This window comes from Muscardinus avellanarius (genome assembly GCF_963383645.1).
Source record: "Muscardinus avellanarius genome assembly, chromosome: X".
Taxonomy (NCBI): domain Eukaryota; kingdom Metazoa; phylum Chordata; class Mammalia; order Rodentia; family Gliridae; genus Muscardinus; species Muscardinus avellanarius.
Genome location: NC_137792.1, coordinates 94,994,018 through 95,012,113, shown reverse-complemented (window position 1 = coordinate 95,012,113; position 18,096 = coordinate 94,994,018). Strand labels below are relative to the sequence as shown.

General features: G+C 36.4%; 1 protein-coding gene across 4 annotated transcripts in view; it reads left to right on the top strand.

Annotated features, from left to right (window-relative positions):
- Positions 1-4,373: 4,373 nt before the first annotated feature.
- The window catches only part of PAK3 (p21 (RAC1) activated kinase 3), a gene marked incomplete at both ends in the record, with an annotated part of 94,078 nt that continues 80,355 nt past the window's right edge, over positions 4,374-18,096 (top strand). For all 4 annotated transcript variants that reach the window (XM_080718697.1, XM_080718696.1, XM_080718695.1 and 1 more), the window contains one exon: positions 4,374-4,548. In XM_080718697.1, coding sequence (XP_080574823.1) covers positions 4,374-4,548 — 175 coding nt within the window. The remainder of the gene's footprint in view (positions 4,549-18,096) is intronic.

Here is an 18,096-nt window from a genome sequence, read left to right as displayed (position 1 = left end):
ATAGGGCCTACTCAATATCTCATTCAAGGGCATTCTTCCAGTGACCTACTTCCTCCAACTAAGCCACACCCCTTAAGTTTCAACCACCTCCCAACAGCACCAAGCCTTTAGCACATGGCCTTTGGAGGATATTTCAGATCTAAACCATAACAACCTGTATACACATTTCCTTATGCTGTTGTGTAGATGTGGGGGAAGAGAAAAAAGATAGCAGAAAGAAAAAGGAAGAGAGGTAATCAGTCTTAGTACTTTAGAAAGGGATGTTTAGTCTCCTTAGATATCATGAAACAAGAGACTTATTTCTTATTGCTGATGAATTTCAATTGCAACTATAGAGCATTGGTATAGTCCCAAGAGCTGGATCAAAAATATACTACACCATGCACAGAAACCATTTGAATTCTTGGTGAAAAACCTAGTAGGTGAGTATGAAATCAATTTATGAGATTAAAAATTATTGCTAGTTATTCATTAGTGTTATCTACTTCTCTATGATTTAAAGACCACTTTTTAAAATAAAACAAATGGCCTGTCACTGGATCTAATAATGTGCCACTCACGAGATTTCTTTTTAGAAGTGAACAACAACAGTTAAACTTTAAAGATAAACAGTTTTTTTATTGGACTGCAAGAGAATAATGCTGCTTTTGTACAATTCTTGAAATAGAGCCTATAGCCTGCTCAAACAAAATAGTCTCTTTCATGATCTTGGAAATAATGACATCATAGGCAGATTAAACCAGTAATCCATTAATAGTATTCTTTGTGGGAAGCTGTCTCCAAGAGGACCTGGCTTAGTAAATTGGTATTGTTTACAAACATAAAATGATAGAATCCCCTTTTTTCTATATTTGTAAAAAAGAGAAAACTCCCACTTGGGAGAAAAGTGCATTAACAATGAGGCTTCCTTACAGGTCCCTACATTTTCTCCTCTGCTCCAAAAGTATACTTTGAATCACTTGCTTTGAAGGTGGGTTAAAGATAAAAAGAACCTCCTGAAGTATTTTTCCCAAAATCAGAATTACCTGGAATCATTAAAAGTTTATTACTGGGTGTGGCTTATAAAACATAATAAAATGTCTATATAAATGGAGGAATTATTTGGTTCATGCTTTACTTTCCCAGTGTGGAACTGGACATCTGTTCTTCAGTCTCATTTCCATCTCTGTAAAAGTTTTATTGCAGCTCTTATGATCCACCAATGAGTTGGATGGAATTAAAACAATTTCATTTTTGTGGGAAGTACAATGGTTTGCCATATACACTAGGTTCTGTGCAGATTGCCTGTGATAGTGATCACAGCAAGAGTATGTTGTTGACATTTTGATCAGGAGTTTCTAATGCAATATAGTTTGAGTTTTATACCCTAAGCCATCATTTATTTCTCAAGGTAAAATATACCTAGTCAAATAACAAGAGGGTAATCTGGAAGCCTGGGAAAAAAGCATCTACCTACTTCACTGGCTAGAGAGTGTAATTAGCAACTAAAAAGGCTATGGGTATTGTGAGCCACACCTACTTCTCCAGAACAAAGGAGTACAGTCTTTTAAATTATGTAGTTGTCCTAGAACTCTGGCTGGCTCTGACTCTTACTTGCTTTATTATGCAAGATCAGTTTTGTTTTAAAGAGTTCCTGCATGTGTCTTTGACTTCTGTTATCTTAAGTAATATGTCATCAGAATATATATACTTTGTAGAAAATGGTGACTATCCCTGTGAGACACATATTTCAGAAATCTGTCTTCAAGATATTTCTATTTAAATTTTCAGGTCCTTTTTTCAGTTAACTTTTAATTTTTGCTTTACCAAGCTAGTTTTGCACATTTGTGTAATAAATTATCTTATATTTGAGTATTATTTTTGAATCCAGAAAAGTCTGGTAGCAAATTATTCTCAGTGTCTAAGTTAAAATCATGAACCTCTCCAGTATGAAAAAATGCCACTGGTGAAATCAGTCTTGAATTCACTTTTATGCTAGAGAAATAGCAAATTTAGGAGTGAAAATCAAAATGCAAAAGGGAATATAGATACATTAGCAATGGCTTCATATTCTTATGAAATATTTACTAGAACAATTAGTGTCTATACATATATTTTATCCTTGATATCATAGTTACTTTTTCATTGTACCTCATGCTGTAGTTTTACCTATATAGGAAAATGTGAGCCTTATCAAATTGGTGGTGGTGGTAATAAGACATTACTGAGTACAGAATTGATTTTAACTAATTAGGAAAATGTAAGACATGACAAGTCAAGTAAAAATAAAAGAGATCCCTTGTCTAAATCAAGATCAAGTCAAGCATTGTCAGTTGGCAGCCACCTACATAGGAGAAGATATAACCCATTACTGACTAATAATAGACCATATATATGTTTGAGTGAATTTCCAACATGACCAATTAAAAATAACATATGACACTACAGAAAATAATAAACAGTGTAATGATTAAGGAGATAAAAATAATTATGTTAGATTATTTCTCATTTCCACAGTTAATGAGAACATCCTTGCTTTTATCATTCTTCTACTTAGATTTGCTAATAGTAAATATTGTTAGAATAAAGTGATATGCTAAGTTTAAGTTGTGTTCAGAAAGTTCTTATGTTCTTAAAGTACTGCCATGTAATATTTGCTCAATTTACAGATATTTTGTTGTAATGTAATTTGATGTTTCTTGTATTCAGACTCAGAATCTGTACTAGTATTGGGAATGGCCTAGGAATATTTGAGAAAGCTCTAATTATTAAGATATTTCAAAAATTGGGTGAGGGGCAAATCGGTGAAAGACTTGGTTTTGGTTTCTGTCAGGAAGCAAACAGCTATTGAAACTTAGATTGACTTAGCTAAAAGTAATTAGCAAGTCCATAGGAGAGGGGAGATAGGACTTCCTCTTTCTAAAGACAGATCTACATAATAATCTAGCTAGGATTGGAGGAGGGGATTGATCTTTGTGAAAGACACTTTGGTGAGGGGAGGTACCTTACAGGGTAAGGGTAAGGGGAGGTACCTTACAGGGACGTTTACTACATCAGAATTACGTGAACAAGATGGAGGTCATGTGTATAAGAAAGTCTGGTCCATGTGGTATTGTATCTTTGGTGAATTTGGTCGACCCCCACCGACCCCCACCCCGCCGCCACTTCTGAATGGCATGGGGCTTTAACTGTCTTCTGTATTTCTATCTTTTTAATAAACTTCTTTAAGTCTTCAGCAAGAGTCTGGGCTAATGTGTATTTATCTTTAGCTCAGGACAAGAACCCAAGGTTTTTCTGTTTTTTGTTTTTTTTGGGTTTTAAGGGAAATTGTGTCTGGAACCCTAACAGGGGTCCTCGGGGACAGTTTCCCCCAAACCATAACATATTCTCAAACTGTAAAAGAATCCTTTTGAAAGATACATTTCACACTTTCTGCTGCCAAGGTGGGTAATAACAGGACTTGAACGAGAGTAGGAAACAAATACCTGGAAAATACCTGGAAACAAATATTTCCTTAGAGAGTTCATGCTTTTCCATATTTCTTCATCCTCCCTGTGGGGTTAAACCTGAATGTATCCAAACCTAGATATAAGATACTAAATAATAGTGAAATCAAGAAAGAATTTCTAAAACTTGGGCCGAATCTTAAGACCTGGTTGCCTCTGTCAACTTTCTTCTTCTAAAACATGAAATATGACAAGAAGTAAGGTTTCCTTGGCATGTGTCTTCTCCTTTTTGTTCATGGTGACATTCATCCTATTCTTATATTTTACTTGTTAGGGTATATCTCAACTCTACTGAAAACTGCCTAATTTATGGGATGATTTCTCAGTTTATTACATTAAAAATGTCAGTGTGCATTTTTGTTAATCAGGTACATATATGGAAGAAACATACTGAGGGCATCCTGATGTCAAGGATGCTGAGAAATCATAGTTTTGAACCATTAAAAATCAACAGCCAAGTGTCACTTCCAAACTCTTGAGTTTTTGCCACTTGACTATTATGATCATCAAGATGGAATTTTTTTAAGAAAAGTTGTGAATGGTTCATTCAGAGACCATGAATAGAGCACAGGAAAATAGAGTTTCATCGTGGGAAAAGCAAAGGGCCTTGCATATTTGTGAATACATGTTGAGAAGTCATCGTCACTTTCCTGTTTTAGAAATAGCATTGTGGGTCTTTAGGGAAGTAAAACCATCCCTTCCCAAAGAAGAAAAAAACCCTGAAAAGGATCCACATGAAATATAAGAAAACATGGGACCATTGCTGTTGTTTCTAAGTTGTTAGAACCTCCATGTTTACTGGATTCGTTTTAGGCTTCTCTCTTTTTTTTTTAAATCCTGTTTTCTCCTACTTTTCTTTAGGAGCTGTGAAATCAGTTGTGCCTGAAAATGTCTGACAGTCTGGATAATGAAGAAAAACCCCCAGCTCCCCCACTGAGGATGAATAGTAACAACCGGGATTCTTCTGCACTAAACCACAGCTCCAAGCCACTTCCCATGGCCCCTGAAGAGAAGAATAAGAAAGCCAGGCTTCGCTCTATCTTCCCAGGAGGAGGGGATAAAAGTAAAGTATCAGTGGCCGGGCATTGGAAATGGGCTTGTTTATTCTCTCATTGTCATTTTCTTTCTTGCGTCGTCATTTCTTGAGCATTGGCTGTTCAGAGCCTACCTGACCTTTACATCCACATCTTGAGAGGTTGCATTTTATCACATGAACATGTTTTATTGTCTTACTGTAGGCTGACAGGAAATACATGGGTACTGTGTTGGCCTTTCACATGCAATTGAATTCATAATGTGAAGTCAAGGGAAACCATAGCAACAATACTGTCTGGAATACATAAACAGTGACTGTCTGATAACTTAGAGTATAATTTAAACTAATGCCTTCTTAACTAAACTGTCCTCTGAAAATTTGAGCATAGGTAGAGGTACTTTTATGGATGTGTTTGGTAACTGAAGATGTTGCATTGAGTATATGGAAGTCAGTGCTGGTTGCCACATTATTGTCTCTCTTTGTACCTCACAAGGTGGGAAAAAATGGAGTCATTCATTTCTTCTCTTCCACTTCTACCAGTTGTTGCCTACACAATCGGCCCCATTGACACTGAGTATCACAACAATATATTATTATTTGTCTAATGTGGCGTTCATAATACCACTTGATGCTTAAATATCCTATGCTAACACTTTGTGGTACAAGGATAAACAATCTCTAGTAATTGTCAAGTTGTATTAATTAGCATGAAGGTGAAACATGACTTCTAGAAATGTAACTGTTAAGATGGTTGAATGACAAAAGTACATGATACAAAGTGGCCAAAAAAGGAAAGGCTAAGTCTTTTTAAAACAAAGGGACATTCTTAATCTGCTTCTTCAAAGTAAAATGAGTAGCTTTGTACTTTGCTTGTATGATATTCGTCAAAAGTTTGTTTCTAAAAGAAAGCTGAAATTCCTGTTAGTGCCAGTACTACCTCTTGCAGGCGTATACGATGCTTTAATTCCTTGTCACTCAAGGATGAAAAAGAGGGAAATGACATTATGCCTATGGATGGAAGATAAGGGATCTGTCATCTCATAAGAGAAATTTTGAAGATGTGTTTGCAGACACTGAAATGTATTTGAAAAAAATTTTGCCAAGATCAAGGGATAGTTTTAGAATTTAAGGTGTGCCATGACCTAGAGACCCAGTCTTATGTGATACTGGTGCCAAAGAGAGGACCTCCTGTGTCATATTTGCTACAACTGCAGGAAGTCATTGAAGAAGAGAAATCTGTGCCTGAATAAATCTTGGTGCTATTGAGATGCTTTGGGACATGTTCAATAATTCTGGTTTCCCTTCTGAAGAGCAAGAGTCAACCAGTGCTGACATGAGGTCAGCAAAAACAGAGAGGCTGACATTTTAGTTTTGTGCCAATGCTTCTGGTGACCTCAGTGTGAAACAATTGCTGCTTTATAGAAAACTATGCCCAAATTTTCTCAGAGGGAAAAAAAAAAACAAGCCAAGTTTCCAGTGTACTAGCATGCAAACAGAAGAGCTTGGATGACTCCTCTTCTTAATAGTTTAAACAGTGCTTTCTTGTAGAAATTTAAGAATACTTAAAATCATGAATTCAAAGTCCAGTTCTCATCATGGTGTAAACATTGTAACTAGCTACATTCCAGATCCTAGAGCACTTAGCTCAGAGTTTGATCCAACCTTTCATGAAGAAAGGCATGCTTAATGAATATGTAACTAGACTATTCAAAAAACCACAATGTTTCTGAAGATCTTTTTTCTGAAGATCCTAGTGCACGGAATATTTATGCCATCTCTGATGGAGTATTCTTAATAAAACAGGAATTAGATAGTTTGACAGAGCCTTTTGTAGGAAGAGATTTGGCTAGAGATGGTAAATTAATTTTCAGTGTTCCCTCCCAAAGACAATCTTTAGAGTAAGAAACTTTGGAGGAGGCTGAACATTGACACCGGAGCAATCCTTCACCAAAATTGAATATAAACTTGTTCACACTAATTCAAGTGATGTGACAGTGGGACTGGATGTTGCTCGGGAAGCTTCTAGTGCCCCAGAAGTGATTATCATGAGCAACAATAAAGATAATTAGGAGGTTTTGAGACTGAAAATAAATATAGTCATAAGGAATAGGAGATATTATTTAAGAAAAGATTATAATCTCTCTAGGAAAGTAATGAAAATTGCTACCTTTACATGACGAATCTTGCCTGTTCAAAACTTGAATAATTTAGTAAAATTTTATAAAGAGTTTCCATGTTGCCTTGAAAAAATGACATTGGACAGAAACACCTTTGCCAAAACTTAAATAATCAAGTCATTTAATATGATTGCTGGACAGCTGATAAGTTATCTCAGACAATGCATGAATGATTTAATAGAACTTTATAAAGAGATACTAAGAGTCTTTTGATAAGACCATATTAGGAAGAGAACAGCATCAGAAAACCCTAAATAATCAATCTAGTACTATATAAATACTCTTCCTGGACAGCTGATAAATTGCCTTCTCACAAAACTTGAAAGAGACATGTGAAAACAGAAAGCATCTTTAGAAAGGCTAAAGTAAATTCACTTTAGTTTACACAATGAATAGAGCTAAAGCCACCAGCAATATGTTACAACTTGAGGATTGAATTTCAGTGACTGTGAAAGCATAGACATCATGATTTGAACAGTTCACCTTAGTTCATTGCTTCTTATTCATCCTCATTTTCACTACCATAATAATGAATGATAGAAACATCTTCGTCACGCTTGGACATCATCTCAGAATCACAATGGGATCTGTGTAGAGCTTATCATTTTTACTAAACTGTGTAAACTCATTATTCTTTCTATATGATGTCCTGTGCTATTGTTTTATTGTATTGCACAAAAAATATTTATAAGGGCTTCAAAAAGTTTATGTGTGACCTAACATTTTTCTACACATTGTTTTTCTCCTAAAATCATAATTTTAGCTTCACTCTGCCAACCTTGGGGTTTTCCCAGGACTTGACTCTCAAGGGTGAGGAGGGATTACTGTTTCTGTGTTTTTGCCTCATGGTGACTTCTGAAGTTATATCACAATCAGTCTCAAACTAATAAAAAAGAGCACTGGACTTGTGTTCTGAAGACTCAGGTTTGCAAATCTACCATGAGTGATTGTGATTTTGAGCTGGTCACTTAGCTTCTCTGAGCCTCAGTTTTATCCTCTATTAAATGAAGACAATAGGTCCTGGCCTACATAACAAGATATTTGTGATCATAAAATGTAATTGTGAATACCAGAGTGCTGTGAAAAGGAAAAATTAACAAGTGTAAGGTAGCTGGGCACACTGGGGCATACCTATATCCTCAGCCACACAGGGGATTGAGGCACATGATTGTGAGTTTGAAGCCAACCTTGGAAATTTAGTGAGGCTATGTCTCAAAAAATTTAAAAGTGCTAGATAATTTTGAAGTATCATTACAGTTGTAAACTTTAAGAATTTAAAGATAAAAAACATTGTGCTTGCTTCGGCAGCACATAAACTAAAAAATTGGAACAATACAGAGATTACCACGGCCCCTGTGCAAGGATGACATGCAAATTCGCGAAGCATTCCATATTTTAAAAAAAGATAAAAAAACATCGATTTTCACATTGTTATTTATTTTAAGTAACTTTCTCCCTAACTAGAATTTATGTCAATTAATAGAAAATTTAAGAAGTAAAAATTGTTCCAAATTTTATAAGCCAAGGGTAGATGAGTCAGTATTTTCTCTCATATTCCTTCTTTTTGTTTACATCAAATAGAAATTGCTCATCAGTGTCAAAAAATTGGAAAATAAAGACAAGCATATAGAAAATAGTGAAAATCACCTAAAATCCCAAATACCAGATACAGTGTTAACATTTTAGTGTTTTTTAGACTATTTTTTATATTTGTGTACATGTTATAGAGTTTACATACTTAAGATTATAATGTCTACAGTTTTATATTCTGCTTTTCTGTAAAACATTTAAAAAGTCTTAATATATTTTTGTTGGCACTTTGTAATTGTATATCATAAGGAAGATCAGTGATAGAAGCATACAGGCACACTGCACTTTGTGAGCTTCCTCTATTTCTTTAAACATTGATTTAATTAACCATTTCTTTTTATAATCTTTGGGGTCCTTTCCTAATTTTGGTCATTATAAATAAAACCACAATGCTTACTTCATTACTTAAATGAAAATATTTGATTTTCTGGAAGCAGAATATTTTTTTTTGTATGTGGTGCTGGTGATGGAACCTAGGGACATTCTACCTCCAAGCTACACCCCCAGCTGTTTTTGTTTTGAGACAGGGTCTCACTTGTTGCAGAGAGCCTAAGTAGATGAGGCTGGCAGTGAACCCAGATCCTCCTGTCTCAGCCTCCCAAGTACTGGGATTACAAGTGTGTGCCAGCCACCACACCCGACACTGCAGAATATTTTAAAGCCTTTTATTTATTAATAATATTTTAGATCTTTTATTTACGTAGAAAAATGTGCATCCTTTTATTGTTTGTTTTTAATGAAGTCTTTTTTTAATAATTCTATTTCATTGACCAAATGGAGCTTTAAGAAACAGGTAGAGAAATTAGGAATTGGTAGATGTGACTTAAAGATTGAAAATAATTTTTTTCTGAAGAGTGTTCCAAGAGCTGAAAATTGTGAGAACTACTTAGGAGGAACAATTTTGCACTACTTTATGATACCTCACTATAGCTTTAGAAAAGGTTTGGGGATTTAGGCCAGAAAAATGATAGCCTGAACAAGTAGTTTCATTTCATTTTATGGAGCCCGTGAATTATGATACTGATCAGGTTCCTCTTTTGTTAGCTACTTGAAAGCTTAAAGCCAAATATATGCTCCATGCTTAGAACTGGTAATGGTATGCATGCACTTTGTATTTCCTTTCTTCCAGGTTCCATTCTGTTTCTATTTTTATTTTGTTTTTGTTTTTTTTCTTTTACTTTTTTATCTTCTTTGAATTTACACTATCAGGTTGTATTTTGTGTATTCTTGTAAAACATATGACATATTCCACTTTGGAATAAGGTGGGAAATAAATATTAATGAATGAATGGAAAATCCTTAATAGCATTAATAAATAAGCCAATAAGGAAAAATGCAACAAGACAAATGAATGCAGCCTAGACTGAAATTGGAATAATGCCACTCAAATTTATCAATGTTAAGTACCCAAAGCAGATCCGGGTGCATTTGGAGGTAACATGTTTTGTGTAACATCTGTGTCTTCTGAAGTGCCCTTATGTGTCTTGTGTATTGTGCCACTCTTGAGCATTAGGTGTGTTTTGGAAGATGTGCGATGCTGTGTGTGAAAGACTGTGTCTATAGAGAACACAGTTAATGTGCATTTTGTTTGTAGAAAATCCAGAGAGATCTGGGAGTTAGTGAGCTGGGGAATGATGTGATGGCCCCTCTGTAGGAGGGAATAATTACATATAAATCAAATCAAGACAAATAGGAAATGATCAACGTTTTACTGACTAGTTGCCAACCTGTGTTTGAAGCATTGTAAGCACTATACATGTACTGAGTCTTAATACTTATAGCTAATAGCTATTTTAATAGATGAGGCAGTTTAAGCTCAAAGCATTTAAATAGACAGCCTAGGGTCACATAGCAAAGTTTGGAAGTCAGAAATCTCCCAGGTCTTAATGAATCCAAGTCCGGTTCTCCTGTATTACACTGCCCTGCAATGGCAAAAGGACAGTGTGGTAAACCATGTTCCTAGCATCAGAAAATAATCCTGGCTTTAATTTTTTCCTTAAGAAGTTTGCAGTGTGTCTGAACTTTTCCTTAAGATTCAAATGCGTCTGAATTTCAGAAAAAGAGATTTTTTTATTACCACTCAGAATGAGAGAAAGAAAACTTTTTCACATTTTAAAGAAATGATGGCGAGATGATCTTATTGATAATAGAAATGTATCAACATTTGATTTGGGTCTTTGGTGAGTTAGAGAATCATTTGGCATGTGTACTTTAGAGGATTATATGTTGTTTGCTTTAGAAAGTTGAGGCTGTAAAATAGGCATATTAAAATATGTGAAAAAGTTTTAAAGTTCTATATAGTTTTTATTGTATCAGATATATATTGTTTTAATTACTAGAGTGCTATACCTTATAAAATAGGAAATGCTGCTGTGCAAAAGTTAAAATTCTCAGTTATCCTTTATGGTCTTGTTAATCAAATGTTTTGGTCAATGCACAATAATAATTTTCATCTAATGCACAATAAAATCTAATTAGTGTGATGACAATATGCAATCTTTCTTTGGTGATGCTGAAGACCCTTGTATTTTGCAGTAGCTCAAGGGGATCATTTCATCAACAAGTATGGGAGTGTCAATTAACTGAGGGTTGCATTATCAGAAAGCCAGATGTCAAAGAATACTATACTCTGAGTGGTGCTTGCATTCCTTTTTGTTCTCCAAATGTGGCCCATACAGCTTGACCAAGGGTGCTCTTCAGAGATCACTGCCTTGCCCTTGGGGAAACCTAGAGGAACATAGCTTGTTTGTCCTCCAGGGTCAGTGTTCTGCCTCAGGAGAAGAGCCTTCTATCTACTCCTTCACTCCTAGAAGGCCCCTGTGGAAATGGAAAGAAGATAGGATAGGATGCATCTCCCTATCCACTTGGGATTATACTTCCAGTTCAAGACCTATAAACAGGGAAACTTGGCACAAATGTTGTAGCCCACTAAAACCACCAGACAGTCAAATTGAACAGAAGTGTGGAATATAAGATCAGGGAGTTTATATACTAAAGAAAGGAAGTAATGTTTGAGAGAAAGATTAAGAGGTGGAAAATATATAGGGGATAGATGGGAAGAGAGAAGACAGAAGAATTATGTATCAAACACTAAAATGAACTGCTGCATGCAGAGAAAATTGACAATAGCTAAGGGACAAGTTGTTTTATTTCTTAAAGCAAATGAGGACCACCCTAGATTTGTACCCTTTGTAATTATCCATGTGATCAGAAGTATTCAGGTAGGCCACTGATTCATCTTTTCCTTTCATTTTCAAATATTTTCCACTGAAATTTTTGTATGGGCAAATCAGGGGGCATAAATGAGAGTGGAACTAGTACGTTTTATTTGGAAAGAGATAAGAGACCACTTCCTAATTGTGTCCCAGAATAATCACTATTGCTGAATGTTTTGGAGATGATATCACTGAAGGTGATGGCTGTCTGCATGTGTGAATGGGGGTGACTAGAGAGACACACATCGGACTATCATTTCCTTTCCCCCATCCCAGCATCCTCATGGATCATCTAACCCATGAACTGGGCTTGTAGCTGCTCTTGCAGAATCAGGTACTATTTTGTGCTTTAATCTCTACCTATTATTTTTGATAGCTACAGAAAACCTGGCAGGAAGAAATGGGTTTATTATTCCTCCTTAGAAGGTGGAACTACACATAGGGATTTCCAGCTAGGCAAATTTGATGCTACCAATTACTAAGAGTGAAATTCTCTTGGTGTCTCAGGACTTTCGAAAATTCCTCCTAAAGAAAAGATAATGAAGCTTCCATGATATATTATTTCCAATTATATCTTTATGTGACTTGCTAATATAATAAGGGATATTGTAATAAAATCCATTATTTACTATAATACCCAATCTAATCCTTTTTTGATAGTTTATTTCCAAGACATTACTCATGGATGGAAGTGCTGGGTTTAAAAAGTTGCAGATTACTTAGTTTTCTCAAAAACATAGTCATATTATTAACAGTATATTGCTAATGAGATGATGTATTTTGAAATTCCATTATAGGGTTATTAAAATGTTTAAAGTAATTTCATATAATTACTTCTTTCAAATGCCTCTGATGGGATAGGACAGGGTTTACCGCCATTTTATAGAGGATGGCACTTCAGTGACTTCCACAAAGCTGCTCCACTACAAGACAGACCTAATATTGATATCTTTTAACTACTAGTCGAAACTCCTTGACATTAAATGAGAATGACCAAACTTTTTTTTTTGAAAAGAGGTTTTTCCCAGTGAAATGTAAAAAACAGAGTTTTCACAGAACCAGGTAGAAGCTAGATGGATCAACAATTATTACAGTAGTCCTTTTTTATCTTTAAATATTCCTCCTGAGGGCCTAACTTGCTAGCAGGAAGTAACCAGTCTGTTAAAAAGAAAGAAAGAGCCGGGCTTGGTGGTGCACGCTTATAATCCCCGAACTTGAGAGGCAGAAACAGGAGGATCCCGCAGGTTTGAAGCCAGCTTTGCTGTTTTAAGAGACCCTGTTTCCAAATAAAAATATAAAATAGGTCTGGGAGTGTAGCCCGGAGGTAGAAGGGTTTGTAGTGCCAACAAAAAAAGAAAAGAAAGAAAATCATTATTTTTCTCAATATCCTGTGTTTTTGAGGCTTTTAAATTGTTTTCTATTACAAAAATGTTTGATGCTTATAAAAATTGAAATATTAAGGAACCATATAAAAACAGAAGACAAGAATCACCCATCATTCTCTCTCCTTACACTCAGTCATAGTACGGTATTTGGGACCTATTCTTCACTTATAAACACCTTCTTATTCAGCATAGAATCAGTATTTTGCCCCTGACTTAAGCCAGAAATACATGGTATATGGAATCTCTTTTTATGTTTTTTCCGACCTTCAGAGTTGATTTTTTAAAATACTTAGGACCAACAAGAAAACTTATGCTTTATGCCCAATTTTTCATTCTACCTACCACACAATACTTTCAGATATTTCCATTTGGAAAAACTAAATTTGAAGGCCCATATGGTGACATTCTATCCAAAATTGTCAAGATTAGTGAATTTCTTCCCTGTGAAAGGGAAAATATACATCTCATAAATCCAGAAGGTAAGAAGTTTCTCTGGGTTCCCTCTGGTATTGTCCCCTGAAATATATGTGTTTACAGAGCAGATGTGTTGGAGATTAGAACCTTATTAGAAGTCAGTCTCTCTGGGACTATTGTGCTCAAAAGGAGTGCCAACTGATTTGACACTGCCTGCAGGGCTACTGTTGCCATAGGAAGAACTACTCCAGGATACTTATTCTTATCCAAGTATAAGGAAGGCTTCAGAAGGCTGTAGAAGGTTATAGCAGTGTGCTATGTGACCCACTGATCAGAGGATGAAGCAGATTGACTTTTTTTTGTGGTACTAGGGATTGAACCCAGGTGCATTCTACCTCCAAGCTACATTCCCAGCCCTTTTTATTTTATTATTTGGAAATAGGGTCTCACTAATTTGCTGCCAGTCTTACTAAGTTGCTGAGGCTGGTTTTAAACCTGTGATACTCCTATCTCAGCCTCCCAAGTACTGGGATTAAAAACATGTATCAGCATGCCTGGCAGAATGACATTTTTGAAAAATAAAAAAGACAACTCCAGTCACTTGCCTGGTAGTTAGACACCAATGTATTTTAATTCGTACACGCTACAAAGACAAGGCACTAGCAGTGTCCTGGTGACAAAGAAATCAATGAACAACTGAAATCATCTATCACCCAGCTAAAGAGTAATCAAGTCACTAAGGAGCATCTGCCAGAGAAAATGACTGTTGTCACCAATAGAATGTGATGGCCCTTTAAAAAGACTTTTATATCCTTTCAGCACAGCTTTCCCAGAACAAAATTTGAGAATACTGAGATAAAAACCAGGCCTTTAGATATGTCAGATCTGTAACCCAGCCATCCCCACAGCCTATGTCATAGTCCCCTATGTCTGTACAGGCTGGCTTCAGGGATACATAACACTGGTAGATAGAGACTGTACCTAGGGAGGGAGAGCAGGACAAAAGGCAAGTTGAGGGAGAAGTGCTTCTGTTGTCAAGCTAGAGGTTGTAGATTAAGGGTACCTCCCAGAAAAGCCCCAACCCTAGTTACGCCAGTGCAAGTCTCCCAGCACAATGCACTACTAGACCTGCTTTATTACAAAGAATTCCATGGAATACCATGGGATGGAGATATAGGTGCAGTCAGTCAACCCATAGACCTAATCTGCATGGTGATTTTGAGCACATATATAATTTATTAGCTATCTCAGCTGAGAAATCAGATATGACAGAACCTAGAGCATATTTTTAACTCTATCTTTCACCTATAAAATATTTGTGCCTATTTTTTATATGCAGAGCTCTGGGCTGAATATTGTGAGAGATACCACATATAAGAAAAGGTTCCTTGTCCTCAGGTAGTTTTCAGTCTACTTGCAGAAATAACATATTCATGCATGCATATGCACACAGCTTACAAGAAATGCCCCATTATGTGATCTTAGTGGCAACAGATGCAGGCGTAGGTACATCCTTCCCATTCCACGTTCATCATTCATCTTCCTCAGCCTGAGAGATGTAGCAGCCATCATGAAGATTGTTCCCACCATGGCCTGTATACCTAAGCAGCACATATCTACCTAGATTGCCTTCTGAAAACCCCTTTTCCTATTATGTCATCTATCTACTCACAACCTTTGCCAGTACATTTTTCATTACTATCTCCAATTTCATCTTTCCTTCCTTTCTTATTTACAAGGATATTTTCTATTTACCTTTATCTTCTCATTTCCATAGCCATTTGCTATATTCATTCCCATTTATAAGGTTTTGCTACTACTGTCCAACTTCAGATGCTTATGCTTTTGTACATATCTGATCTTTATGGCTCATCTCACTGTCCACTAGAGAATTCTGTGAATTTTTTTTCCTTTTGGCATGTATTTCAACTGAAGCATCTATATTTTATTCTCCCCAACTTATCACCTAATGTTATTCTGTAGGGTAGTAGTGGTTGCTATTTTTTGTTTGCTAAGCTTATTTCCCCCAATAAGTTTGTAATATAGAAGATTACTTAAGTTCCTGATGATTCATCTAGCATAACATGTTCCTATATCGATCCACGACTCAATGTATGCTTGTTAACTGACGCACTGATTCAAAGGTAAAGAAGCTGCAGCAGTAGCAAGAGAGCATTGTTCCTTAGAGCCAGGGTTGTGATGTGCTTGCCTTGGATGAATGGCCATTCTATGTATTTGTTTGTTTATTTATTTATTTTTGGTACTGTAAATTGAACCCAGGGCTGCCATTGTACCTATGAGCTCTATTCCCAGCCCTATTTTTATTTTGAAACATGGTCTCACTGAATTGTGGAGGGTCACACTAAGTTGCTGAGGCTAGCTGTGAACCTGTGATCCTCCTGTCTCAGCTTCCCAATTAATGGGATTACAAGTGTGCACTCTCATGCCTTGCTTTATTATTATTTATAGAAATTTTCTGCATTTAAAATATGCTCTTTATAATATTTTGCTTTTATCTTTCTATATTAATGTGGCTTTAAATGTTGCCACATACACCACAGTATTTTGCATACTTTCCATTGCTTTTTTTAAGATGATGATTGCCTTGAGTTTTAGGATAAATTTATGTAGAAAAGCTTTCTTTATGTCTTCCTTCTGCCTTTCCTTTTCTTGCATTCTCTGTTGTCAAGTAGAAAGGGTTCTAAAAATAATGCAGGGAATGACCATATGATATCTAATATGAAGGCCCATCAAAACTTGCAGGATTTTAGGGGATGATGACAAGTGAAACTCCCACAAGATGGAAGATTCAGATGATAGTTTTCTAAGATGTTTTCAGAAGGCAAATGTAGCACCACCCAGGGAATTTTATTAGGGGGAGAACATATTGCTTTGCTGTACCTTGAACCCTGGCTCGAGAGTGACACCTGGCAAGAAATGTACCTAAATGAATACATAGTCATCCTCACTGGGAAAACAACAATATCAACAACACCTTCAACTACAACATAACCTAAAACATATTCCCTACTCTGTTGGCCTTCTTGCCAGACCTGGACCATTGTCTCCTTATCCATGAACATATTATAGTAAATAAACATGACCTGTCTCCATATATTTTGTCTCATGGCATATAATGAAGGCCATTTATTTATCCATTCATTTCTTTTTGGTGGTACTGGGGTTCCTGGAAACCCTTATACCTCCGGGCTACACTCCTAGACCTATTTTATACTTTTATTTGGAAACAGGGTCTCTTAAGCCAGCGAGGCTGGCCTCGAACCTTGCCAATCCTGTCTCCGCCTCCCAAGTGCAGGAATCAAAAGTGTGCCCCACCACACCCAGCTATCCATTCAATTTTTAACTTGCTTATTCATTAAATATTGACTCTGGTACTGTGCTGGAGGTAGCGGTGCATAAATCCTAGTCCTTGCCTTTAAGGAACTGATAGTATAGGAAGGAAAACAGACAAGGTAGTCAATGATTAGAAATTTAGTGCGTTAAGTACAAAATGGAAGTGAATACCATGAAGAGACACCTACTCAATACTAAAGGGAAAAGAATTTAGGGAAGGCTTTCTGGAGGAGGTAACTGTTGAACTGAGGTGAGTCTAAATAATGAGCATAGCCATGTAAAAAGTGAGTGGCATTCTGAGTAGAGAGAGCAATGTTCTGAAGATAGAGGTCATGGTGCACTGTTAGCTGAATTTCTGTGAATATAACGACAGGGAGCTCAGAATAGACAGAACAAAGAGTGGGAGTGGGAGGAAGTAGGAGATGAAGTTATGGCAGTGGCAGGCGCCAGATCCTGGAGGATTTATACACAGCATGTGAACAATTTTGAATTTGTTTCTGAGGACAATGGAATAAAAATTGAGGCAGGGAAATGATATCTATGAGATTGTATTTCAAAATATCACAGGCCTGGGGGTGGTGCAGACTAGGTGGTGTGGTGTAGACAAAAGGAGGATGTTGGAGTCATTCACATGGGAAATCATAGGGCATTAGTCTCAGGACCAGTATCATTAGGATCAGCAGGTGAAATACAGAGGGAGTATTTAGGATAAATAATAGAAGTAGATATCTAATCAGATTGTGAGGAAGAGCTAGAGATAGATGAGGCAGGGAATGAAGAGGCAGCTATAGTTTCAAGTTCTTTCATGTGGGGAAATGCAGTGAAGAACTTACTTTTTCAAATATATAATGTTCAGTAGGCATTGATAGATTGATACATAGAGAGGTCAGGACTGGGAGTACATATGGGGAGTCTCTAGTGTAGATAGTGATTGAAACTGAAGAAATGAACCAAAGGAGAGGTGAATTGATAAGAGGAGACAAGGACCTAGGACCACTCCTAGGGTCCTAGGACTCCTGTGCATGTATGCCTCTAACATTGTGTACTCCATTAAGATGCACAACTATAATGTACAATAAAAAGAAAAAAGGACAGAAATTTAAAAAGATCTAGGTGCAGTGGCACACACCTGTAATCCTAGTACTTGGGGGGCTGAGATAAGAGGATCATAGGTTCGAGGCAAGCCTTAGCAACTTAGTGAGGCCCTGCTTCAAAATAAAATAGGTCTACAGGTCTACTCAGTAGAGTGCCTCTGGGTTCAACTCCCAGTACCAAAAAATAAATTAGAATAAAAAGAGCCAGCAGAAGAAGGATCTTGCAAATGAGACTAAGAAGAAAAATCCAGAAAAGTAGAAATAGTCTCTAGGAATGATGTTGTATAAAAGAACGTGGAGTTAAGTTCATTCAGTTTTGACTAAGAGGATAATGGTTATAAGGACT